The sequence below is a fragment of the Tauraco erythrolophus genome, chromosome 10 (genome assembly GCF_009769465.1).
Source record: "Tauraco erythrolophus isolate bTauEry1 chromosome 10, bTauEry1.pri, whole genome shotgun sequence".
Taxonomy (NCBI): Eukaryota; Metazoa; Chordata; class Aves; order Musophagiformes; family Musophagidae; genus Tauraco; species Tauraco erythrolophus.
Window position 1 is genome coordinate 4152167 of NC_141474.1, and position 22624 is coordinate 4174790.

A 22624-nucleotide genomic window follows, 5' to 3' on the forward strand; every position below is an offset into this window, starting at 1 on the left:
GCTCAAGTCGGTGCTGTCAGTCTGCTGCAGTTTGCGCTGCTGCTTCTCAGCAAATGCCACCGGGAGCTGGGCTCTGGGAGGAGCTGCGGTGATAAAGCCACCGGCGGCTTGCGGGGTGACTTCTTTTTTTGGGAGTGAAGGAAGCCTGCTCGTATTCCCCCCGAGAAATCGGACTTCCTTGCTTTTCAGTCACTTTATCCCTTTAATTACAATTCAGGAAAGGGAAGCGTTTCACCTGCAGTGAAGACCAACCAGCAGAGGTTGCCATTGGTTTTTCTGTTCCCTGCCTAGCTGTGCCTGGGTTTCTGTAGGAGACCTGCAGCATTTGGCTGACACAAGGGCTCGTTCGCAGAGTTGGGTGCTGTGAGCACGGAGTAACGGGCGCTGCCGTTTGGTATTTTATGTCAGCTGGGTCTGACGTGGGAGCGAGGTGACCCACTGGTCGCTGTGACGTTTGGAAGCTTTACTCGTTCCCTGGAATACGGTGAGCACGTGGTTTCTGTGGTCCACTTCATTTTAGGCTTTTACCTTTGCTTCTCCAACATGCCCTCGTGTCTTTGAGGCTTCCAAGCATCCATTTTGAGATGTTTCGGCCCTATTTTTTGTTTCTCTGGTGCCCATCACGAGGCGGCCCAGGGAGGGGAAGGAGAAGTGCTGGTTGCCTGTGCACCTCGTTAGTTGTTCTCCTCCTCCTCCTCCCCCACAGCAGGAGTGGGAAGAGGAGGAATAAAAATTGCTTCCTATTGTTCCGCCCGTGGTATGGATTGCTATGGCTTAAAGCTGTGCTCAGGGACTAAATTTAGTCCTTAAATCTGTTGTCTCAGCCATTCACAGTTATGAGATATCGGAGTGATTTTAATTTTTTTCTTTCAATCCTTCGACGGAAGAGTTTGGAATTATCACATGCCGTTATTGCGGACCACTCTCACGCTGCCGTGTTTTATGCCGCTTCACATTTCCACAGACTTGTCATTCACCCTCGAATATTTGCTCCAGGCTATACTCAAAATACAAGATGTTAGCCCAGGAGCAGCTTATTAAAATTTTGCCTGTGGTTTGCCTTGGAACTAAAAGAATTTAAATCACTGTAGTTTCTAATAACTTAGTTTGTTAAAGCTTCCAGTACCGTGTTTCACTGATCTGTAGTTTCATGGTTGGTATTTTGCTGTCTGAATTTGCTACTTCTCTCTGTGCCTAAGGACGTATGGGATGTCTGTGGAAGATAACTTCGCCGATCGTACTTCTGTTACTGGTTTTGTTTTTAGGAAGCATGAAGTAAACAAAAGTTGTGAGTCCTTAATCAGGGATTAAGAGCATCCATTTGCATGAACAGAGAGATCAGTTAATTGGGTTTAAAAGTCTGTGCTGTGAAAAATAACGTGTTACTCACGAGTATTTGTATTAAACTCAATGTTTGCAGTCAGTCAGAGCAATTAAAAATGGGTACAGTATTGAAACCAGTTGTGGATGAGTTGTAAAACCTGCCTTAAGTATAAAAACGATCGATTTCTAGAGGACTGTAATTTTGTCTTCGAAGCAGGACAAATTTTGTGTCAAAGCGTGGCAAATATACCTTGTCTGTAAATGTTTAGCTGTGTAAAATGAGAGCTGCATACGGAATTAGTAATCTGAGGCTAACTCTTAATAAACATTTTTAGTCAGGCGGCGACGGCGGTTTCTCAAACAACCTACACAACTACAGTCAGCTGGGTGGCCCCGATTTAGATGGTTGTCGGGTGGGTTTTTTGGGGTTGTACATCCGACGTTCTTTAATTTTTTGGCATTAAGGAAGAATTTCCGCGTTGATCCGGAGTTCAGCACGTTGATCGAGTAGGTCGCAAGACTTTTCAACTCGCACCGAGCAAGCACCCCCCCCCCGCTCCCCGCGGGGCTTGGCGGGTTAAGTACGCGCTCCCCGCCGGCGGCCCGTACCGCTGCGCCGCGGCCGCTCCCCGCGGGCCGGGGGCGGCGCCGCCCGCTCCGCTCCGCTCCGTTCCGTTCCTCCGCCGCGCTGCGGGGGGCGCCGCCGTTACCGGCGGCAGCGGCGCGGCCATTGGCAGCGAGCGGGGGGGCCGCGGCGGCAGTCACCTTTCCGGCGGCTGCGGAGGGCGAGGAGCGGGAGGAGGAGGAGGAGGAGGGAGAGAGGAGGAGGAGCGGCCTCAGGTGCAAGCAGTAATTTCACGGGGGAAGGAGAGAAATAGCGGCAGACGCTCTCCCCGCGCCGCAGGAACTAGGGCTCCCCCGCCAAGCAGTTGATCGTAGCGGCTGATAAGGATGCGTGTAGGTGAGAAGATTGCTGTATGGCTTTAACGAAGAATTAGGGAAAGTAGGAATTTTATACGTGCTCCGTTGCTTGCAGACGAAGAGAATGAATTAGCCGGAAATATTCGGGGATGTTATAAAATCAGAAGGACTTTCTGTACAGCGTGGCAATGCACGGCAGGAAATTAACTCCGAAAAGAACGCTTTCTCTCAAACTGCTGCAATAGAATTGAAAATTTGTTTTTTCTAGTATCTGAAATTCGTCCTGAAGGCACAGCAAGGACTACCAAGAACATCAGAGAGATTCTGGCACTTTTAAAGAGACTTAAAGCAAATGCCAGCGTAATATCTGAATGACCTTGGAGATCATTTTATGTGGATTCATTAATTTTCACTGCCAGTCTTCTAGTCTCAGGAACTCTAGGATTAAAGATGGTTTTCACATTTTAGAGGCCTTTCAAAAACCAAGATTGTATACAATTAATTACCTGCCTAATGATTCCTGAACTAATCAAGCATTTACTTAAAACTGAACACAGAAGATGCTTTCTTGTAACGTTTGCTTTCTCCATAACTGCAAATAAAATGAACAAGGTAATGTCCTGCAATTTGAAGAACGTTTTTTTAAAGCAACTGTTTATTGTGCTGGTCATCTAGTAAATATAGAAACCTTAAAACTACGTAGAAGATGAAGCCGAATAACAGAATGACGGAGTAGTAAACAATGGCAGCTTTTCTAGTCAAATCAGCATTTCATTAGCTTCACAGCAGAATGCAGATGGAAGTTTCTGTTCTCGTTGTATGGGGGTTTGTGAAATGATGCAGGTGTTGCTACAGAGGTGAGCAATATCATGGATATGCCTATGAACTCCAGGGTACTGATCCACTGTAGCAGATACGGCAGAGTTTCCAAAGATGATTATTTTAAATTGCCATTGCTGCAATTAAATTCAAGAGGATTTATTTTGTCTGTGGGCACCTCGAATTATGCTTCTGGCATTAATAATTGTAATGGACTATAACTGTTTGAAAAGGAATTGTGAATATTGACATAAGTCTCCAAATTTTACTCTTAAATTATTTTCATTTTTAAATGAATAGACACGATCTTCCTCGTTGTATGTGAGATGTATGTTTTCTTTCTTGGGAGTCAGAGGACAAATCTGCCTTGTCCCCCACCCGTCTCCCTCCAAATAAAATTCATTATTCATACCCAAACAGTGGTGAGTCTATTGGAATTAACCTTGACAAAAAATGTTTTCCTTACCTTTCTAATGAATAGCATGGATAAGACCAAGTGCCGTCTCCTGAATGGAGCCGGAAAAGACAGCATTAGATGATGAACTTTCCCGTTTGCTCTCCAGTCAGTCAGTGATTTCAGTTGAGACGTTAAAAAGATTATCTCCAGTAACTGCTGGTCCAGGAAACCTGAGCTGTACTGAGATTCCTCCTTCTCTTCCTCCCCCTCCCCCTATTATATTCCAAAGTAAATGACTTTCTCAGGAAAATAAGCAGTCAGAGATGCTGCCCCCCCCCTCCTTCCCTGGGAAATGAACGTATCTCATTTTGTCAGTTTTTATTTCTGTATTTCACAGTACCTGTTTGTTTGAGAAGTGCCTTGTGTTTGCTAAAGATTGGTCAAGAGCACTGGAGGAGCTGATCAGTGGCCTTTCTCTTTCTGGCTTTTTTTTTTTCTTTCTTTTCTTTTCTTTCTTTCTTTCTTTCTTTCAAGCTAAGGTGTGCCAGAGGTGATGCACTGATGCTGAGGAGGCATCAACAGCTATGGGACTGTGATCCTCTCAAATGTAAGCACTGGCAGTGTCTACAAAGAGAGATCGTGAGACGCTGAAGCAGAGTTTAGCTGCTGTGAAGCAGGTCATCTGCTCACTAAGGCTCAGATTGCAGTGTTCCCTAATCACAAAACATGAACCAGTCCCGATGGATTGAATGGAGGACTCTGAATATGAGCAGGAGTGTTGTGAACATATCTGAGCATCTCTCCTGCCCTCTTGGATTCGGTCACTACAATGCAGTTGACGTCTGTATCCTTGAGACAGTCGTGATTGTCTTGCTGACGTTCTTAATTATCGCGGGTAACTTAACTGTGATATTTGTTTTTCACTGTGCTCCACTTCTGCATCATTATACCACCAGCTATTTTATTCAGACCATGGCCTATGCTGATCTTTTTGTTGGAGTTAGCTGCTTGGTTCCTACTTTGTCACTTCTTCACTACTCGACAGGTGTCCACGAGTCCTTGACTTGTCAAGTTTTCGGATATATCATCTCTGTGCTAAAAAGCGTTTCTATGGCATGTCTCGCTTGCATCAGCGTGGATCGCTATCTCGCTATAACAAAGCCTCTCTCCTATAACCAACTGGTCACACCTTGTCGCTTGAGAATCTGCATCATTTTGATCTGGATATACTCTTGCCTGATCTTCTTGCCTTCCTTTTTCGGTTGGGGAAAACCTGGTTACCATGGAGATATTTTTGAATGGTGTGCTACCTCCTGGCTAACTAATGCCTATTTCACTGGCTTTATCGTGTGCTTACTGTACGCTCCTGCTGCCTTTGTCATATGTTTCACGTATTTCCACATCTTTAAAATTTGCCGGCAGCACACCAAAGAGATAAACGATCGGAGAGCTCGATTTCCTACCCACGAAGTGGATGCTGCTGGGGAGACTGGGCACAGCCCCGATCGCCGCTATGCCATGGTTTTGTTTCGGATAACCAGTGTGTTCTACGTGCTGTGGCTCCCTTATATCATATACTTTCTGCTGGAGAGCTCTAGGGTGTTGGAAAACCCAGCGCTTTCCTTCTTAACGACGTGGCTTGCTATAAGCAATAGTTTCTGCAACTGTGTGATATATAGCCTCTCCAACAGCGTTTTCAGGCTGGGACTGCGGAGGCTGTCAGAGACAATATGTTCATCTTGTATGTGTTTAAAAGACAGGGACGTACGGGACCCTAAACCGAGAAAACGGGCTAATTCCTGCTCCATTTAAAGAGAACTGGCGCGCGTAATGAAACGTGGAGTTTTTGATGGTATTTGCTGTATCTGGAAACTTGCCAGGAGAGAAGTGTTTACTTGAATAGTTTGCCGTGATGTTAGAGTGAGTTCGGAAGCGATTGCGGAAAAGGAAAAGGCTGCTGTAAAGAGGGGTCACTGAACTTGAATATAGCTCGTGTGAAATTGTGAGGAGAGCGGTTCGACAGAGACGATGAAGAAAGTCAGAACTAAAAAAATCTTCCAAAGGGCGTGAAATCACTACCACATCAGAGGAGGTTCCTCACGAAATAAATTAGTTAGTTACTGCCTTGTATTTCCCCCCTTGTAGAAAAGTTGTCTTACTATCTTTGTGTCAGAGTATACTATAGCCTTCTGAATTTCAATATATTTAAGAGGAAACAATCAACAACGCAGTAAGTGGCTATCCGTAAATTATATACCTGAGGACTGTAGTAGATATTGCAGATCAATAATCAGCTCTGTCTCTGCTCACATCTGGTACAATTTTCAGTTGTACAAACAATCCGCAAGGCATAAAACCTACACTGGGCATGACGCTTTTGGATAAAATGGCACATTTTGGTACAACTGTCACGGAAGCTCCCCCTCTCGTTTCCCCTTTTTTCCCCATGCTGGCCATCCCAAGGCTCCATCCCGTCCAAGTGGTTTATTTTGAGGGCACCTACGAGGTAAACTGAGTTTCAAACCATTCTTCCTGCAGCAAGCTGGCTGAGTAACTGCAGCTGCCCGTGTACAATGACTTCTTCAGTCTTTCATCCTCTTGAATCCTGTTAAATTAGCACACGGTGTCGATGTGGTGTCCTTTAGGGTGTGCTAAAGCTTTTTCCTTTATTGGCTACACAGATAATCCTAACGCAGATATGATAATCACACACAGCAGTGCGCATCACTGCTTAGAAAACAAAAACTAACCCACCCTTTTTTTTTTTGGGAAGCCTAAATAGCGTACTGTTGTAGCTGTCAATCCGTTGTGTGAACCTAGCTTGCACATACTGTATTTTTATTTTTTTTTTAGAGAAAACGTAAATTGTGGTCTGTGCCTAACAATGTTTTCATAGCACCTGGAATAGGTCGATGCTACAGGATTAAAAACAATTACACGTGCTTTAGGAGAAATACTTCTGTGCAGTTGTTGAATAGCTGTTTGTGAGACAAGTGTTCTTGGAGAAGGTGAACAAGACAGTTTCGTGTTAAATACAGGCAAAGAGCTTCAGTATTTCCTTTTGTACTGAACTGATTTTCAGGTCCACTGATGAAATCTTTTTTTATTTTGCAAGGGCGCACATTAGGTTTGTGTAATAAATTGCCAGGGGTTCAGATGCATGCCGATCAATAAAATATTTAAATCATTCTTTTGAACCAAATGTAATTTTCTTAGATGGTTATTGGCTTTTAAAAAAGGCCCAATTATTGATTATTGGTGCCTTTTAACACTGCACTATTATTCCTCCTTTCACCAAAATGCGTATGTAAAGATTGTGCCTATTACTTTTTGTAATGGAAGCTAACCACGCTTGCACACTTGTGGTTTGATCCTAGATCTCCCTTAATTATGTATTCTTTGTTCTGTCGAGGTGGTTCTGAACCCCTGTATGTTTTTTAAACCTGTAAGAAAGTTGAAACAATGGAATAAAGTAGTATTATGTATATCAAAACCAGCCTTGGCGTTAGTTCCCTGATGTTACGCTCTGTTTCTCTGTGAAAGTTCTTTTGGGTTAGGACTCAAGAGTGAAGGATTTAAAATCCAAACCTCAAAGCTGCTTACTTGCTGTCTTAAACGTTTCTATACTGGTTTCTAGCATTGTACAATCTTTAAAGCAGATTGAATTATGACTTGAAACGTTCCTCCAGCTAAGCTGAGCTGTTGCTGACGGTTAGCCCCGATAGATATTATGGAAAAACGAGTAGAATTCTTTGCACATATCTCGTAATGCTCCATATCTGCAGGAGTGTGTCTCCTGCCCTCTTTTGAAAAGTTGCTGGTAATTTCAAAGGCTCTTTTTGGCTGACTGCTGCTCTGTAAGGTTGTATAACCCCATCTCTTCTCACAAACACAACTTGGATTCGTTTTGTTTTGTTGTTGTTTTGTCATTGTTTCCTGCTTAGTAGGGCCTCAGCGTGCAAGACTTGGACAAGGAACAATCAAATACCTAATTCCTCACAACTCACAGGGCTGCTTTCATGCCGATAAAGTAGTCTTGTATCTGTGCTCCACAGCTGGCCCCTTGCTGCTTCTGCTTTTTGTTGGCATTCCTGGTAACAAGTTTCTATGGGACCTCCTAAAATTCAAGAAATTTCTAGAAAATGCTTGATGGTGAACTAACCTTTTATGACAATCAAGCAACACAGCCTAGAGGCATTAGCTGTGCTGTTGGCGCGGCGCTGTAACTACAGGTACGTAGAGATACACAAGCTGACTCCTGTGTAGCAGTAGTGCCTTAGTTGAACCCTGCTTTTATAACCTCAGCAAAGGGAGCTGGTGTGCAGCAACTCGCAGCTTTATTGCCTGCGAACGGTCGGTCGGGCACGGAGCTTGGCTTCGGAGGCTGCAGCACAAGGCTTACTCACCAGCTTGCCCTGCAGGGTAGTTAGCAATGCTTTTCTCTCTGCCATCCTATTGAGCTGGTGGAGTTGGCAGGTGGGGCTGAAGATTTCCTTTTCCCTCTGCCTGTCCTTGGAGGGAGAGGATATAGTAGAAATCCAATACCCTGCAAATAAATCTTAGGTTCCTAGGTTCTTCCGCCCCCTCCTTTTTTTTTTTTTTTTTGGTTTGTTTCTTAAACATTGGCTTAACTTTGTTGGTGCAGGAATGCCAATTTACTTATCAGAACCCTGAATTTTACTTGCTCTAAAGTCGCACTTCAGCCTGTTCCCTGTAAATCCGAGAGTCCTGGAATCTGTCAAATTAAATCTCCGCAGCAGAGTTAAATACTGCCTTTCTTCTTGCGGTTTGCAAGACGAGAGGATTTCACCTGGTGGTCAGTCACATGAGTTTTTAAATTTAGTAAGTGCGTTTCATTATTGGAAAGTGTTTTCTAAACTCATGATTTAAAATTTTGAGGGAGGTTTGTTATTGTTTTACTAATGCTGTCTGAGAGTTCCAGCTGGTGCTAAATTCTCTTCCAAAACTATAAGGCTAGACGTTTTAATGGGTAAAAAAAAGTCCACTAGAAATTCCAGTCATCCAATCTGTCACTTTTGATTTTCATTCTGTCATTACATGAAGTCTCATGTTCTTTTATGAAAATCTGATTAAAGAATGAGACTTTTAAAGCTGGCATCTGGAGTACATAGCCTGCTTTCATCTGCTTAAAGATCTTTATGATTTATGAAATACCTAGTAAACAGATGACCAGACACTGACCAAAGAAATGGACGTGAAAAAAATCATTGTTGATGATATAGGTAATAATAAAATCTCTCCGTATACAGACACATTGAGGGAGTTGCTAAAACTTTAGCTTCCTTACAAAAAAAATAATGTAACCACGAGAAGATGTATGTAAAATACTAAATAAAAAGGATAAAATGAAGAGATACGCCAGTAGGTAAGCAAAACATAGATATATAAAAAAATATATATATAAAAAGCTCCTTTTTGCCAGTAAATTATGTTGTGCTGTTACATTTCTCTTGAATATTTACGCTTGCAGTGTAACTGAGGCTCGTGTCAAGGTCGATTGCATTACAGTTTTTGGAACCTCATGTCTTCAGCCTAAGGAAAAGTCAAAACACTGTGTAATGGCAGCAAAAGTGCTACCAGAAAAGCAATTTTTTCTTCACTAAGCTGAATATGCTTCCTTATTTTCTGGAATGGCTAAGTGAATTTCTCCATAAAATACTAGGGGAAAAAATAGGGCAAGAAAACTGTAGTAATGAAAAGCACAATGCTGTCTTCTGAAAGTTTACTTATTGTCCTCCAGTAATGTATTTTTTCCCCCGTTTCTGCTTAAGAATTGTACTTGGTAAAGCATGAGGTATCCCGCTAGGTTTATTTTTGTGCAGGATCTTTGTGCTTCCTCTACTGAAAAGTCTGGAATGTTTTGCTTTATTGAGCCATCATTCATAGGTACAGATTACAAAGACCTTTTAAAAATAGCATTTATATTGTTTTTAGGAATATTTTTAATTCATTAGAGTTTGAGAACTGAATATCCATAAGCACACTTACTTTTCCCACTCAGCAAAATGTCTTTTTTTGGTAAAATAACGTACCAGTCAATATTGGATACTGGCCTTTGAGAAAAACATATCGATGTAACGATTAGCAGTTTCATTAGTGATTTCATCTTAGATATGACAAATTAAGTTTAACTGTTAAAAAACAAAACCAACATAGTTGTTGCAACAGGATATTGAGTTGGTGGGGAACGCATCAGATTTTATACTATCTCACAGTTGGTTCTCCACGTGAAACTATTTTATCTTTCCATATTACAGTTGTAGCCAAGCAAATAAACATATGCATTTTTTAAGGGGCAATGGCTTTAAACTGCAAGAGGGGAGATTTAGATTAGATCTAAGGAAGAAATTGTTCCCTCTGAGGGTGGTGAGGCACTGGAGCAGGTTGTCCAGAGAAGCTGTGGCTGCCCCATCCCTGGAAGTGTTCAAGGCCAGGTTGGATGAGGCTTTGGGCAACCTGGTGTAGTGGAGGGTGTCCCTGCCCATGGCAGGGGGGTTGGAACAAGATGGTTTTTGAGGTCCCTTCCAACCTAAACCGTTCTGTGATTCTATGATTCCATAATGCTGCTGTTGGAACGCTGAGGATCTGTACCTGGAAATCCAAGCCGCTGCTGGCAGTGGGAATGTCCATTTAACAGCTCTCCAGCTCCGTTGCGGCGTGCCTTGCAACACCACGGTCCTGGAGCTGCCTTTGCCAAGGAGCAGTGCCAGAGGTTCGCCAGGCCAACACTGCTGGGGGGTAAGAATGTCACTGAAGGTGGCAGTGGCCTCCCCAGCCACCCTCCAGGATCAGCTGATTTGCAGATCTTTCAGTTTTATTGTCACTCTCACCAAAAGGAGAAGTTTAAGCCTTTGACTTCATCCCCCGTCCATTACCTTAGTCTCTCTTTAGGCTGTTTTATGGATGGAGTGGGGCACTGTTCTCCTAAAGAACTGAATTAGATTGATTTTGTTGGGTTTTTTGACTGAAGTATTTTGTGTGTGTCATTTGAATGGCAAAACCAAACATTACTTTTGTTTACTAGAGGCCAATTAATTTTTAGACCTTTCCAGAAACAGGAGCATCACTGAGGTCGTGTTTTCCTGTCACTGGCAGCATTGCCTGCACCACTGCTTAAAGACAGTATTTTCCAAAGATGACATGATTTTTGCTAAACCAAATTTGAAGTTCAAGTGAAGTCCTGTTTTTTTTTCCCCTATTTAACATAGACATGTTTATTTTTTTTCAGTCTGTGCTATGTTTATACATAGATCTCTGCAGTCATTAAGCATATTTAATTGTTAACAAAAGACTCTGTCATTATTGTGGATTAGTGGAATGAAAGCAGTATAGAAGGTCATTTAAGGGTAGCTTCCTACTCGCAGATTTTTCTAGTCAGTCTTAAATAAAATCACTCCTTTCTTCATCTGATGTTTGGAAAATCCTTCCAGAAAATACGACTGGAGCTCCGCGAGCTTTAAGCGCTAAGGGAACAGTATGTGAACGGAGAAGGAGCTGTTAATGGCTCTGTGCCCCAGCACAGCCTCGAGAAAATACCAACAAACCCCTCACTTTCACATCCGTAATTTCGGTGGGCTTTTCCTTTGTACAAGTGCTGTGTAAGGTAGGATGCATATAAGAAAACCTCAGTGCTTTCAGCCGCGCTGACAGGAGGCTGGGAAAAGCAATTTCAGGCAGTAAAAATGCCTGGAGATCTTTGGGATTTTATCACAGTCGTATGCCACTGCTGCCATACTTAACCCTCTTGAGAAGAATGTGGCAGCAATGCTGAAGGCTTTTCGTCTTCATCACCCTGTGACTTGGTCTGAGCAAAGAAAAGGTGATTCGGAGCAAAATGAAACTTTTCTAAGTGCAGTGATTGCCAGGGAAAAGGGTTTCACTTTTTGTGGACGGTGTTCATCCCTACCTCAAAGCTCGCAGTCTAAATTTTACGAGTGGTAGTATTGGAAAAAGTGACAAAACATGACAGTTTTGAGAAGGGGAAGCTCAGAGATGTCAGCGTTAATCATGCGAAGGCATTTCTGCATCTCGACAGTATTGCTTTTTGTTTCTTTGTTTTCTTTACATGAAATACATGATACTTGTCTTTTTTTTGTTTGTTTCTTCTTCTCTAAGTTATTTGAATAAGCACAAATTCTTTTCATCACAGAAGTAATTCACTTTATGAGATATTTAAATGAAGAATAGGATAGTGGTTTGGGAAAATAGTGTCCCCAAGAGAGAACAAAGTATGTTACTTTGAATTTCATGCACTTTAGGCAGGAAAGTCTTAAAATACCTGTATCAGGTGAAGGTTTCCAGTCCCTGTATGATCTCTCCAGTGTTATTTGTGCTTGTGCATGTATTATTTAAAAGTTCTTCTTGTGTGACAGCTAAATTTAGAATTATAAATGGACAAATGATATTTTTTATGATCAGACAAATTGATTCTGACCTGGGAAAGACACTCACAGAACCCACAGGTTTTTGGTGTTTATGGAGTGATTAGAGCATACAGGTTCTATGAGCTGTTTTCTTGTGGGGAAGCAAACACAGGAGCTGTGTATGGAGGCAGAAGAGCTGACCGTTGCTCAGAGGGACAGCTCCTCATCTGTTGCATGAAATTATTGCATCTGGTGGCCTTGGGGGCCAAACTTGGAGAGCGAGTGACCTGTAGTTACTTGTTTCAGTAGTTTACCCTAGTGCCACTGTGTTACTCCATCTCCATGTTCTCACTCAAGCTTCGCTGAGGATTGTGGCATACAGCACACTTGTGTCCCTTCGGAATACGGGTCCCCCGCGCTCCCTGCGGAGATGCACGTCGATCTCTCTCATTACAGCATGCCATTTAAACCTCTGATTCCTGCTCACTGACTAAACCTGGGCTGGCTGGAATCCTTACCGTTCCGGCAGTGGAATGAACCGTGCCTGCGCTGTGCCTCCTCTTGCCCTGGGTGTCTCAGGTCAGTCTGGCAGCTTAGCACAGACCTGGTGGGGCTGGAGCATGAGCGTGTCCTTTGCTCTTGCTTTTGCTACATGGAGTTAACCTTCCACAGAAGGGGTGGGGTGGACAACTAAAGGCAGCAATGCCTCAAACTGCTTCGACGGGGTTTTGCAGAGCTTTGTTTGTTAGGGTTTTTAATGGTAGGGAAATTTGTCGTAATTAAAAGAGAGAGCTGCGTACTCTGAGTAATGAGTCCTTATTAGGTCAAGAACAGCTTAAGCTGTTTTTCATTGGTACCCTCGATGGGTGAACAGGATCTTCATAAGAGAATTTTATTATAATCGGGTAGATTTTGGACACTACGATTTTTATAGTGAATTTTATTGCAGCTGTGCATACATAAGAGTTGTAAACACTCGTACAATGGCAAGGTTTCAATGGCAGCTGTTTTTTTTTTTTTTCATTTCAAGGGCTTTGAGGGCCACTTTGTGACCAGAGTGGGATAACTAAAATTACCAGAGCCAAAACAGCAAATACTGGCTAAAAAAAGACCTTTATCCAAAACTACTGTCTCTGTAAATTGGCTGCTTAATCTTGTCCAGGTAGTATCTCATGTTGGCTTATGAAGATGACATCTAGAAAAGCACGAAATCTAATGAATGTCAGCATAACTACATGCTATCATAATCAAATTGGTTTTAAGATTTCTGATTTTTCAACTCAGGACTTTTGGAGACTGTATTTTCTGTGATCCCTTACCTTGGGAACTTGCAACCAATTAATTATTTTCCTTTGCTGGCTGGTCTTTACTTGATCTCTGGCTTTGGGGTTTTTTTTAAAGCTCAATTTTTAAATTTGAATTTGGATTTTAAATTCCATTTTGCCATTACATAGATGTGTTCTTCACTTGACTCATGTAAAAACCTGTATGAGAATATTAGAAAGATCACGTCCTTGAAGGGAACTACATCTAGTTGTGCTGTATTTGATTGTATCTAAAAGAAGCTGTTGCTGTACCTTGTTTACTGGATTTCAGGTGTCTTGGCAACAAGCCTTATGACAGATGACAAGTTCTCCAACCCCTATTATTTGCCGCTGATTTTGTTTATAAACGTTGCTAACTAAAGAAACCGTTTTGGTGGTGAATCAGTATTTTGGGTGGGATTTATGGAGGTACTTTATCTCTCTGTTGTATTTCCTTGGATTCCAATGGCGGTATATAAGGGTTATTGCTTAAGTGCAGCTGGGAGTTTTGTCCGTGTTATCCCTCTGCATTTGCAGATCCTTTCTGCTGGTTTATCCCAGCTTGAGAAGTTTGTTTTGGGGAAAAGTACGTCTGTAATGCTTGGTCATTGATACAATTGTGCATTGATGATCACCTTATTATATGAATTTCACTGCATTAGTAATGCTTGTATTTTAAAAATAAAAATCATAGCCAAGTGCTCTTGTAATACTGGTATTGATTTTGTTTAAAAATAAGTGTATAGCAAGACAAAATTTTTTTACATTGGTAAAAAGAGATTTGAAATGCGATGTAGGTGAGGAACACCTGTTGATAGGTTTTGTTGGGGAAGATTTGGATTTCAAGTGGCAGACGAAATTCAAGAGATAAATATAAATATTGATTCTGAAGTAAATCAGCCCTTAGTTTTCATACAGTAACAGAATGAATTGTATCCATTTCCTGTCAGGAAGAGGATTTTGAATTACTATAAGTCGCCTTATGGAAATGATAGTTAAATGAGCCGTGGCTTACCAAAAAGTGTTGAAATACCAGGAATTACCAAAACAATAAAGAAAACCATTGGAAAGCATCACTACCATCACCGTGGTGTGCCTGGATCTTGAATACTGAGTGTAGCTGGTCCATGGCAGCGCAGCTGGCAGGAGTTCTGAGGAAGGAGAAAGGAACTGCTCTTCTCGGAGGGAGAATTAGTGTCCAGGATTTTCCAATCCAGAAAAGGAAGGATTAAGGTGCAGGGAAGTACGAGAGGTCTGTAAGGTCATGAATGTCCTGGGGGGAAACTAGATATAATTCCTCATTGCTTCTCTTTGAGTGTAGAAAAATTAAAATCGAGGTAGCAGTTTGAAAACAAACTGTGTGCAGTGAGTTGTGGAATACCTTGCCAAGAGACTCCGAATGTCAAAAGCTGACATGGGTTTAAAATTCTGAGAAATTGGAAGACAAATAGTGTATTAAATGCGGTCATCGTGCTGCTGGCTTGGGAGTCCGTATGCCGCAGGTTACCAGAGGCCGGGAGGCTGTGATGGGGGAATTGTCACAGTATGTTTGTCCTGTTCCTCAACTTGTCCTTCGGCGTCTGTAACTACTCGCTGTTGCAGCCACTGTTGATGCCAGAGGAACTAAGGGCCCACCGAAAGCATCTGCTCTTACCTTCCCGCTCTGTTGCGTTGTTACATCTCTATTACTCAACCTATACTAACTCTGGGTATTTCTTTTCACGTTTGGTCTGTCAGGGAAAGAATGCACCGTTCACTTCAGCTGTTTTTCCTCAAGAAAACTGGGAGTGACAAATGACCATCTGTGGCTGAGCGTCTTTGCGTGTGTGTGGAAGGTGGCTGTGAGAGTAGAAGTGTCAGTACCATCAACTGGCCCCATCTTTGCTCACTGCTGAAGCAAAATACCTTCTGGAAGAGCACCAACAAAGCAGTCAGGAAAGGGACTAGTTGCTAGTTCTGATAATCAGGTATTAGGGGATAAACTAACTTTTTTTTTCAACAATTATAATAGTTAAGAGCAAGCTATTGTTGTAGGCAGTCCACTGCAAAAAGGACTTCTTAACCCTCTCTAAATGCCATGGGTTTTTTTGAAATAAGAAGTGATGCTGCAAAAGTAGGGATGCCTACACTACTCATGGCTGTCAGATACCCCTCCCAAGCTGCAGCTGATTCAGCAGAGCTCCAACAAGTCCTCTGCTTTATGGTGCCCTTGGAGAGCGAGCAGTGCCAAACTGATAGGAAGAACGCTATGGAAGTCACTACCAGTGCAAAGGCTGCAATGGTGTGTTCAAGGAGGGACTAAATCCCTGAGAAAATTTCCATGACAGCCTGTTGTGGCTGATGTCATACAGTTAGCTCTTCCCATCAGCTAACTAGTATTTTCTCAAGTATTTCTGCAATCACCGAAGTGAACAGCGAAGCTAACAGCAATGTCCCATGGTGAACAAGGCAAGTATCTTAATGAGCCATGGTGAGGATCAAGTACGGCCATATTGTTGCACTCCCAGTCAGCAGCATGTCATCTATTTTCTGAAATAACATTATCCATTGAGAAATAAAACCAGAATTCAAACTAGATCTCCATATAACTGGGGCTGATATATTTATAGAGTTGGAAACAGCACGGAGTTTGCTCAGCCTGTAAGCATATCTCCACAACTACATATTCTTGTCATTTTTCATTTATAGAAGAAAGCTGTTCCATCCTCCTCCTTTCTCTTTGCAATTAGATCAGTTAGCACTGGTTTACCCCTAGTAGCATTTTCTCATTTTCTTCTGAAACCAGTACCAGTAGTTCTGTTCTGTGACTAAAATGTGATTTCGAAGGTCTTTGCCAGGTTCTTGTGCCTTGTGGTTAAGGGGCTAAATCATGAAGTGCATTCTCTACGCTCAGATTTTTTTCCTGTGTTACAGTTCCGTGCACTATTGCATCTTCAGGCTAGCCTGAGTTTCCTCTTCCTCTTGTTCATGGATTCCAGATGTGGAAAAGATGGGAAAATGTCAAGCAAGATTGTAGCTTTGGATGTCAGTGTTTAAATGATTTTCATGACTGAGTATGTCTCGTTCATTTTCTTATAGTAGAATTGAAGTGGACTTACAGAAACCAGCAAGACCATGAGTATTTTCATTTTTCTTCCTTATAAAGTAATTATTATTTGAAAAACAATGTGCTAGTACGGAAGAACTTGAAACTTCAGGTGGATATTTGGTTTATACTGTGGGTTTGTTTTTTTTTCTATTATCTTCTTGGAAGCATTCTTATTACTGGTAATTTAAGATATTGAAAAATGAAAATGTGGGCACTAGCAGGCATTTCTAACATGCCTCCTAAATGCCTGCAGTCTAGAAGTCATCAAAACTTTGCAATATTTTAATCAAAAAGCATTTTTGCAGCTTTTAAATGTGATAACTTGTTAGTATTATTAATCATAACATTTTGGTCCAACCCTTCCTCCTTGCTGCAAGGAGAATTACCATTGACTTCAGGAGGACCTTGGAATTTTAAGGAAACATCTGTGTTTGTGTGCCGAACTGGAGACAAGATGTTAGCGTATGTTTGAAAAATGGCCTTTCTCATCTCTGCTAAGACCATCAGAGAGAAAAGGGAGAGATTTCTTAGCTAGTTTGCTACGTTGCACTTCATTTTTCCAGTCTATATTCCAACTAAGCAAATGGACTGGCAGGATTTAAAAACAATATTGTTCTTCCCTAAATGTAAAAATGCTAGTTGGAAGAATGTTATGCTATATTATTTTGCCTTATTGAAAAACTTTAAATAAGAATTGTTATGGTAAACACATGACAGCTTAAAAAGTATAGGTCGAGGATGTTATTTTAGAACTTCTATATCTGAACTCGAAAGGGTTTGGCTAAATTTTGTTACAGTTTCTTTGTCGAGCGCTCCACTTCCCCCCCAGTTGCACTGCATTGCTCTTATTTTTTTTAATTTAACAGCATACTGGCCATTTTTTCTTGAAGTGAAATATGAGCATATGAACATAAAAGGCATTAAGATATTCTATGACTAAAGATTAAGATTGAATCAAGATTAAATCTTATTTTTTTATTGCTTTCATCTGTTACTGTCCAGTTTCCTTGATGGAATATTTGAACATTCAAAATTAGAGTTCAAATCTCAAATCCTGTAGGGAATGTGTGGTTTTGTTGTCTTTTTGGTTGGTTTTTAAATGAAAAACATATTTATCTGTTTATATGAGGCTGTAATCTTAAAAAAAAAAAAAATTATATGCCTGTTTACTGTTGTGTAGAACTTTTGTTAGATATTTCAACTGGTTCCTTGGCTACTGCTCCAAGAAGCCCTTTTTCACCCTGTGAGAACTTTCTGCATAACAGAAGGTCGTTGGTCACACTTCAGTTTATTATTCGTGCTGCCTTTTTTGTCCACGACAGAATAATCTCATGCACAGGAACCAAGTTCAGGGTTTGTCTTGTGCTCCTACAACGGGACAAAATGGTTTCTCCCAGTTCAGTCTCTTCAGTTCTTCCTGGTCCTTTGCAACAGCATCTCTAGCTGTGTTTGAGTTGACCTGCTTTCTTATTAATCGTTTTCTTTCAAAATTAGGGCAATATTAGCATACATTGTGTTATATTTAGATTTCGTTGGAGTTCCATGAATTCAGAGTTAGTTTTAGAACGTGAATTTAATATTTTGTGCAGATGGATTTGTGTCCTGTCTTGGTAATCATTACAGCCTCTTAGAAGTGGTTCAGAAGATTGGTAGCAAAATTTTGGCTCTGAACCCTAATAAAAAGACATATTTTTAATATTTATAATAATTTTAGTGTTAACACTTTGAAAAATGTAACTCTAACATTAAATTTAGACCCAATTTTTTGCTTTTCATAGTGACTTGGTAGTTTTGGCAACCAACTTAATTGTAAACTCACTTTCAACAGTGACTAGAAAAGGTATTTTGTTTTCTTTTTGTTTTTACTTTGGTCTCATGTTGTTAAAGACTTGAATCTTGATCAAATATATACTTACAGGCTGCAAAATGGGCAACTTTCAATTCACCCTCGTTTCATTATTAGTCAGATAATTCACAGGAGATAAAATTGTGTATGGGAAAAGGCATGAGTCCATTCTGAGGTCTTTTTGACTTGAGACTCTGCAGTGCCAATTTTAAAGATTTCAAATCTAAAACTCATCCAGAACTCTCAAAATTCATGCCAGAAGTCATGATTTTTTTAGGCTGCTTATACTTATGAGTAGCATTTCCTTGGAGAAGGCTCGAGTGTTGGAGCACGTGCACTAGGTTTCACACCAGCAAGGCAGGAGCTCCATGTCTTACGGTCCAAACATATTTTGGTGCCATGAAACGTGATTGTAACTAGGCCTTAGTGCTCTCCCTGTAACTCTGCTGCAATTTTTTGGTTGTTCAAACAAAGTATTCTGTGTGTGGTGGTTCTTAGGGCTTATATAAAGTCCAAGCTGCTTGCTCCTCAGCTGAGGTTGACGGAGGACGTCCTTCCTCCCCACCCAGTCACATGCAGAGATACCATCTGGGTGTATGGGATGAACTCCAGATCGGGCTTGGAACGAATCCAGTAAGTGTTACAGAAACCTTGAAGGGAACAAAACAAACCATAACCAAACGGAGCCTTGCACCAACAGTGATGCATCAGTGACATAATGTTGGGGTTTTTGATGCACATGATACTACAAAGCATTTGTTTCCTCCAGTCAGCGTGGGAATTTTTGGAAAGGTGTAAGTTTTAAGTGTGTTAAAGAGTGTTTTGCAAGAAACCTTATGCCTTATTTTCGAGGGTGTTTCTTCTTGTGGTGTTGTCAAATACTGGCTCCTGGAGCAATGTTTTTTTTTGCACTTCTGATTAGTTGATTTATTTCTCTCAGTAGGACTGAACATGAAAAGAAAAGCAGCTTAGACAGCCATTCTTACCTTTGCCGGTTTTGATTTCTATCGTTTTGATTTTTTTTTTTCTTCCTATGAAAAGTCATTTTCTTAGACCTGTAAGTGGAAGATTACTTAGAAAAATGGTTCTTGCTTTTCTATTCCTTTTTTTTTTTTTTTTGGATGGTTTTAAATAGCTACTTTTCCTCGTGGTTACACATCATTATTTTTTTATTTTAAAAAATATCTGATGGTCCAAATTTGATCTTTTCCGGTGCATTCTCCGTCTTTAAATTTGTGTTCTGTTTGTATTACTTAGACTTCGAGTAATATTATTTCAATCCCGACATCGGTGTAAATTCTCTATCCTCTAATATATTCTGTTTAAAACAAAACTAAACCCAACTTACTCAGATATGACCGAGGGCTGATCAGATGGGTTCTAACTAATTTTGTGCTTTTTGACTGGCCTCTCTGGGGTTTCCTTTTGCTGGCTGATCAGTAGCCTCACTCCTCTCTGTTTCTAACATGCTGTGTCCAAAAGTAATTCAAATCTCTACTTGAGATCTTTCTTTAAGTTTAAAAGATCCTACCTGCTCCTAGAAATTGTTAGAGGGAGCCACGGCGTTCTGAATGGAAACTCTCAGGCTCCCACCCAGCCAGAAATGTTTCTCTGTCATCTTCTCTGCCTTCCAGACCTCAGCATTATGTAGTACATACCCACATGGTAAGATCTTTAAATTTAAAGGTCATTCTTAAATGGCTATTAGAGAGGCAATAAATAATCAAGGATAGCTAGGACTTTTTGAGGCAAAAATTATATCACATGACTTTTAGACCTTTGCATATTGTGATCTTTTCTGAAAACGTGACAGAAGGAGATAGAACAGCACTTAAAAACCTGGGGATTTCAAGTTAAGTTCCTAAACACTCATGTGAGGCTACTAAGTAGACCTAAGTAACCCCAAATCCTAGTCCAGTAACTCAACAACTGTGGATTTAATACTACTAAGTAGTAAATAGTCTACACAGGTAGTCTATAAACGTACTGAGACTTGAAATGTGATAATTTTCTTCAAACTCTTTTTACATGGTGGTTGGTTTTTTAGCCATCTTAGGGACTACGGGTATTTAGCCTAGATCTTCTTTCTAATTGTTGAGTTGTCTTCCTGGAATTGAAGGTTATGCCACTGACATAGATACTATTATGAGTTAAACTTAATAGATCCATTGACATAATGGCTTATTTCCATTCCTCCTATTTTTCTTTCGTTTATATATTTTAAATTCCATTTATTTTGTCAGTCTTCTCTTTTTCCGATTCTCCTTTTCTGGTGTAGGTGCAGTCAAGTGCTTTCAGTCCTTTCTAACAAGGCGTGCTCTGCGTTGTCCCGAGGGCATCGCGCAGGGAAGCAGTGTGACTGGAGAAGAAGAGCCAGAGCTGTTGTAAGAGGGGACTGGCACTAATTGGACAGTTTGAATTCTTTTCAAAGCCTTGTTGAGGTGATCTCTACTGACGGATGAGGGAAGCACCTCACACATACATGTTGAGATACTATGACCTTGCCTTCCCTGTCTGGTGCTTGTTTACAGTTTGGTTGAGATCAGAAGGGAGCAGAAAAGTTAAATAACCTTTGTGAATGGTGCAGTAGAGTTACGATATTGCTGTCCACTAGCATTTTTTATGCTACTATTTTTAATTTACGTTGGGACCTGGAAGTCTCCATGAACAATTAATACTTAGCAGAAAGCAGTTGCAAACCAAGTATGTTTTTGTTGATCAAAACGTATTTTGAAGATTCACAGTTGTACTCCAAAAGGGAGATTTTAACTGGGTAAAAGGCTTAGATGAGAGGTCAGGCAGCGTGTGAAAAAAATAAATCAAATGAAACAGTGACTCGCTTCAGTCTGTGTTTTCCATTGCTTTCACTGTGGGTAGCATCTATTGCACACTTACTGGAGAGCTTCATCTTACTGGGCTGCGTTTTAGTGGAATTTCTTTTTGAAGTGGGCTGCTCTCTTAAACTCAGCAATCACACTTCTGTCCAGTGTCCAGGACGGGTGGTAGGATGGGTGACTTATGCTGTTCTTTATCTAATATATATGAGATTTGTTTTAAAATACTGCTAGGTGGTAGCAGGTGGGTAAGAATAAATCACATTTCTGCTCTGTTGGAACCAACAGCGTTTGGTTTTTCTATCTCTTTCTATCATCCGGTAGAGAATTTTTTTAACTTCTTATTAATGCCAAGAAGTAGACAACATCCATTCCTTCACCATGTTTTTTTTCCAATTCCACGGTTTGGGTACCAAAATAATTATGTTAGAAATCAGAGTTTTCTTAGAAGTTGGCACTGTTACATTTGTATGTGCTGACTTGCCTTGAGCATTAGTAACTGCAAAACAGGATTAGAAAAATAACAGCTGAAACAGTTGTTTGGGGACACCTTGTTTGTTTGCCCCCTGGTAATTCTTGGTGTGAGGCAAAATTGTGCTGGAGAGATGAGCAGCATCCGTTGTCTGAGGAAGAAACTAATGTCTTTAGTGGGCCAGTGATGCGATTTTGTCGAGATGAATGAGGCATTTTAGAAAATCTAGTTTTAGAACTGCAGTTCTTACAATTGTCCCCACCAGCTGCACATTTTCAAAACTTGTGCGTGAACTCTGAGTTATGTGCCTCCTTTCACGGTGCACGAGGTGAAGCAGGGCTCTGCCAGAATTGGTATTGCTGTATCGTTATTATTATTATTTTCCTAGCCCGTGTGGAGCTGAAGCTGAGAGCTTAGTGAAGGCTTTTTCAGGAAAGCTCTAAGTGTGCTTCTCAGGATAGCTAGGCAGGACAATTTCCAGAGTTTGGAATTTTTCCTGGTCAAAGTGTGAAGAAAAGTTCTGTTTCTGGTGAGCCTGCGTTTTCTAGAAATCAAACCCAAATATGCCTTGCAATGAAAACAGGCAGAAAAATCTTACACTGACTTTCGTGGCAAGTTTGTCTGCATAAAAATAATTTGAAGAATCAGAAGAGTGGTGTAGTATTGTAGAAACCTTTGCCCTGGAGAGTCAGTGCGCTTCAGAATGTGCCTCTCATTTTTGGGTAAAGCAGAAAAGCGTTTAGCAACTGCTGCTGTTACAGCCGGCGTTCCAAAATCTGACGGATGCTGTATCCCTTCGCAGAGGTAACTGCGCGCATCGTGTGTACTGAGTTTCATTCTGTTACTATTATGTAATAAATATGATACAGTGAAAAATCAGCAACTTTTTCATAGCAACCTTGGCATGCTTCCCGTGCTTCCGAGGACAGTGGGTTCTTCATGTCTATTCCCAGGTGGGTAAGAAAGTGCAGATAATACCCAAGCTATAGGGACAGAGCGTTAAAATTCTAGTAAGAGTCTAGTTGTTAGTGCAGAAAACCTCATGCATAGGAAATAATGGTTCTCCACTGTGTTTGGCTTTCTAAAGCCTGAATAAAATAGCAGGATCATAGAATCATAGAATGGTTAGGGCTGGAAGGGACCTTCAAAGGTCATCTAGTCCAACCCCCCTGCAAGGAACAGGGATATCTCCAACTAGATCAGGTTGCTCGGGGCCTTGTCCAACCTGGCCTTGAA

The 22624-nt window shown here is 41.1% G+C and overlaps 2 protein-coding genes across 15 annotated transcripts in view; both read left to right on the plus strand.

Moving 5' to 3' along the window:
- Positions 1-22624, plus strand: part of RABGAP1L (RAB GTPase activating protein 1 like) — a 262481-nt gene that overhangs the window by 95290 nt on the left and 144567 nt on the right. The gene's annotated exons all lie outside the window — the stretch shown is intronic.
- GPR52 (G protein-coupled receptor 52) lies at positions 4187-5297 on the plus strand. Its single transcript, XM_009979617.2, has one exon. It carries the CDS (start codon positions 4187-4189, stop codon positions 5270-5272), a length of 1086 nt encoding a protein of 361 aa, XP_009977919.1. The 3' UTR covers positions 5273-5297.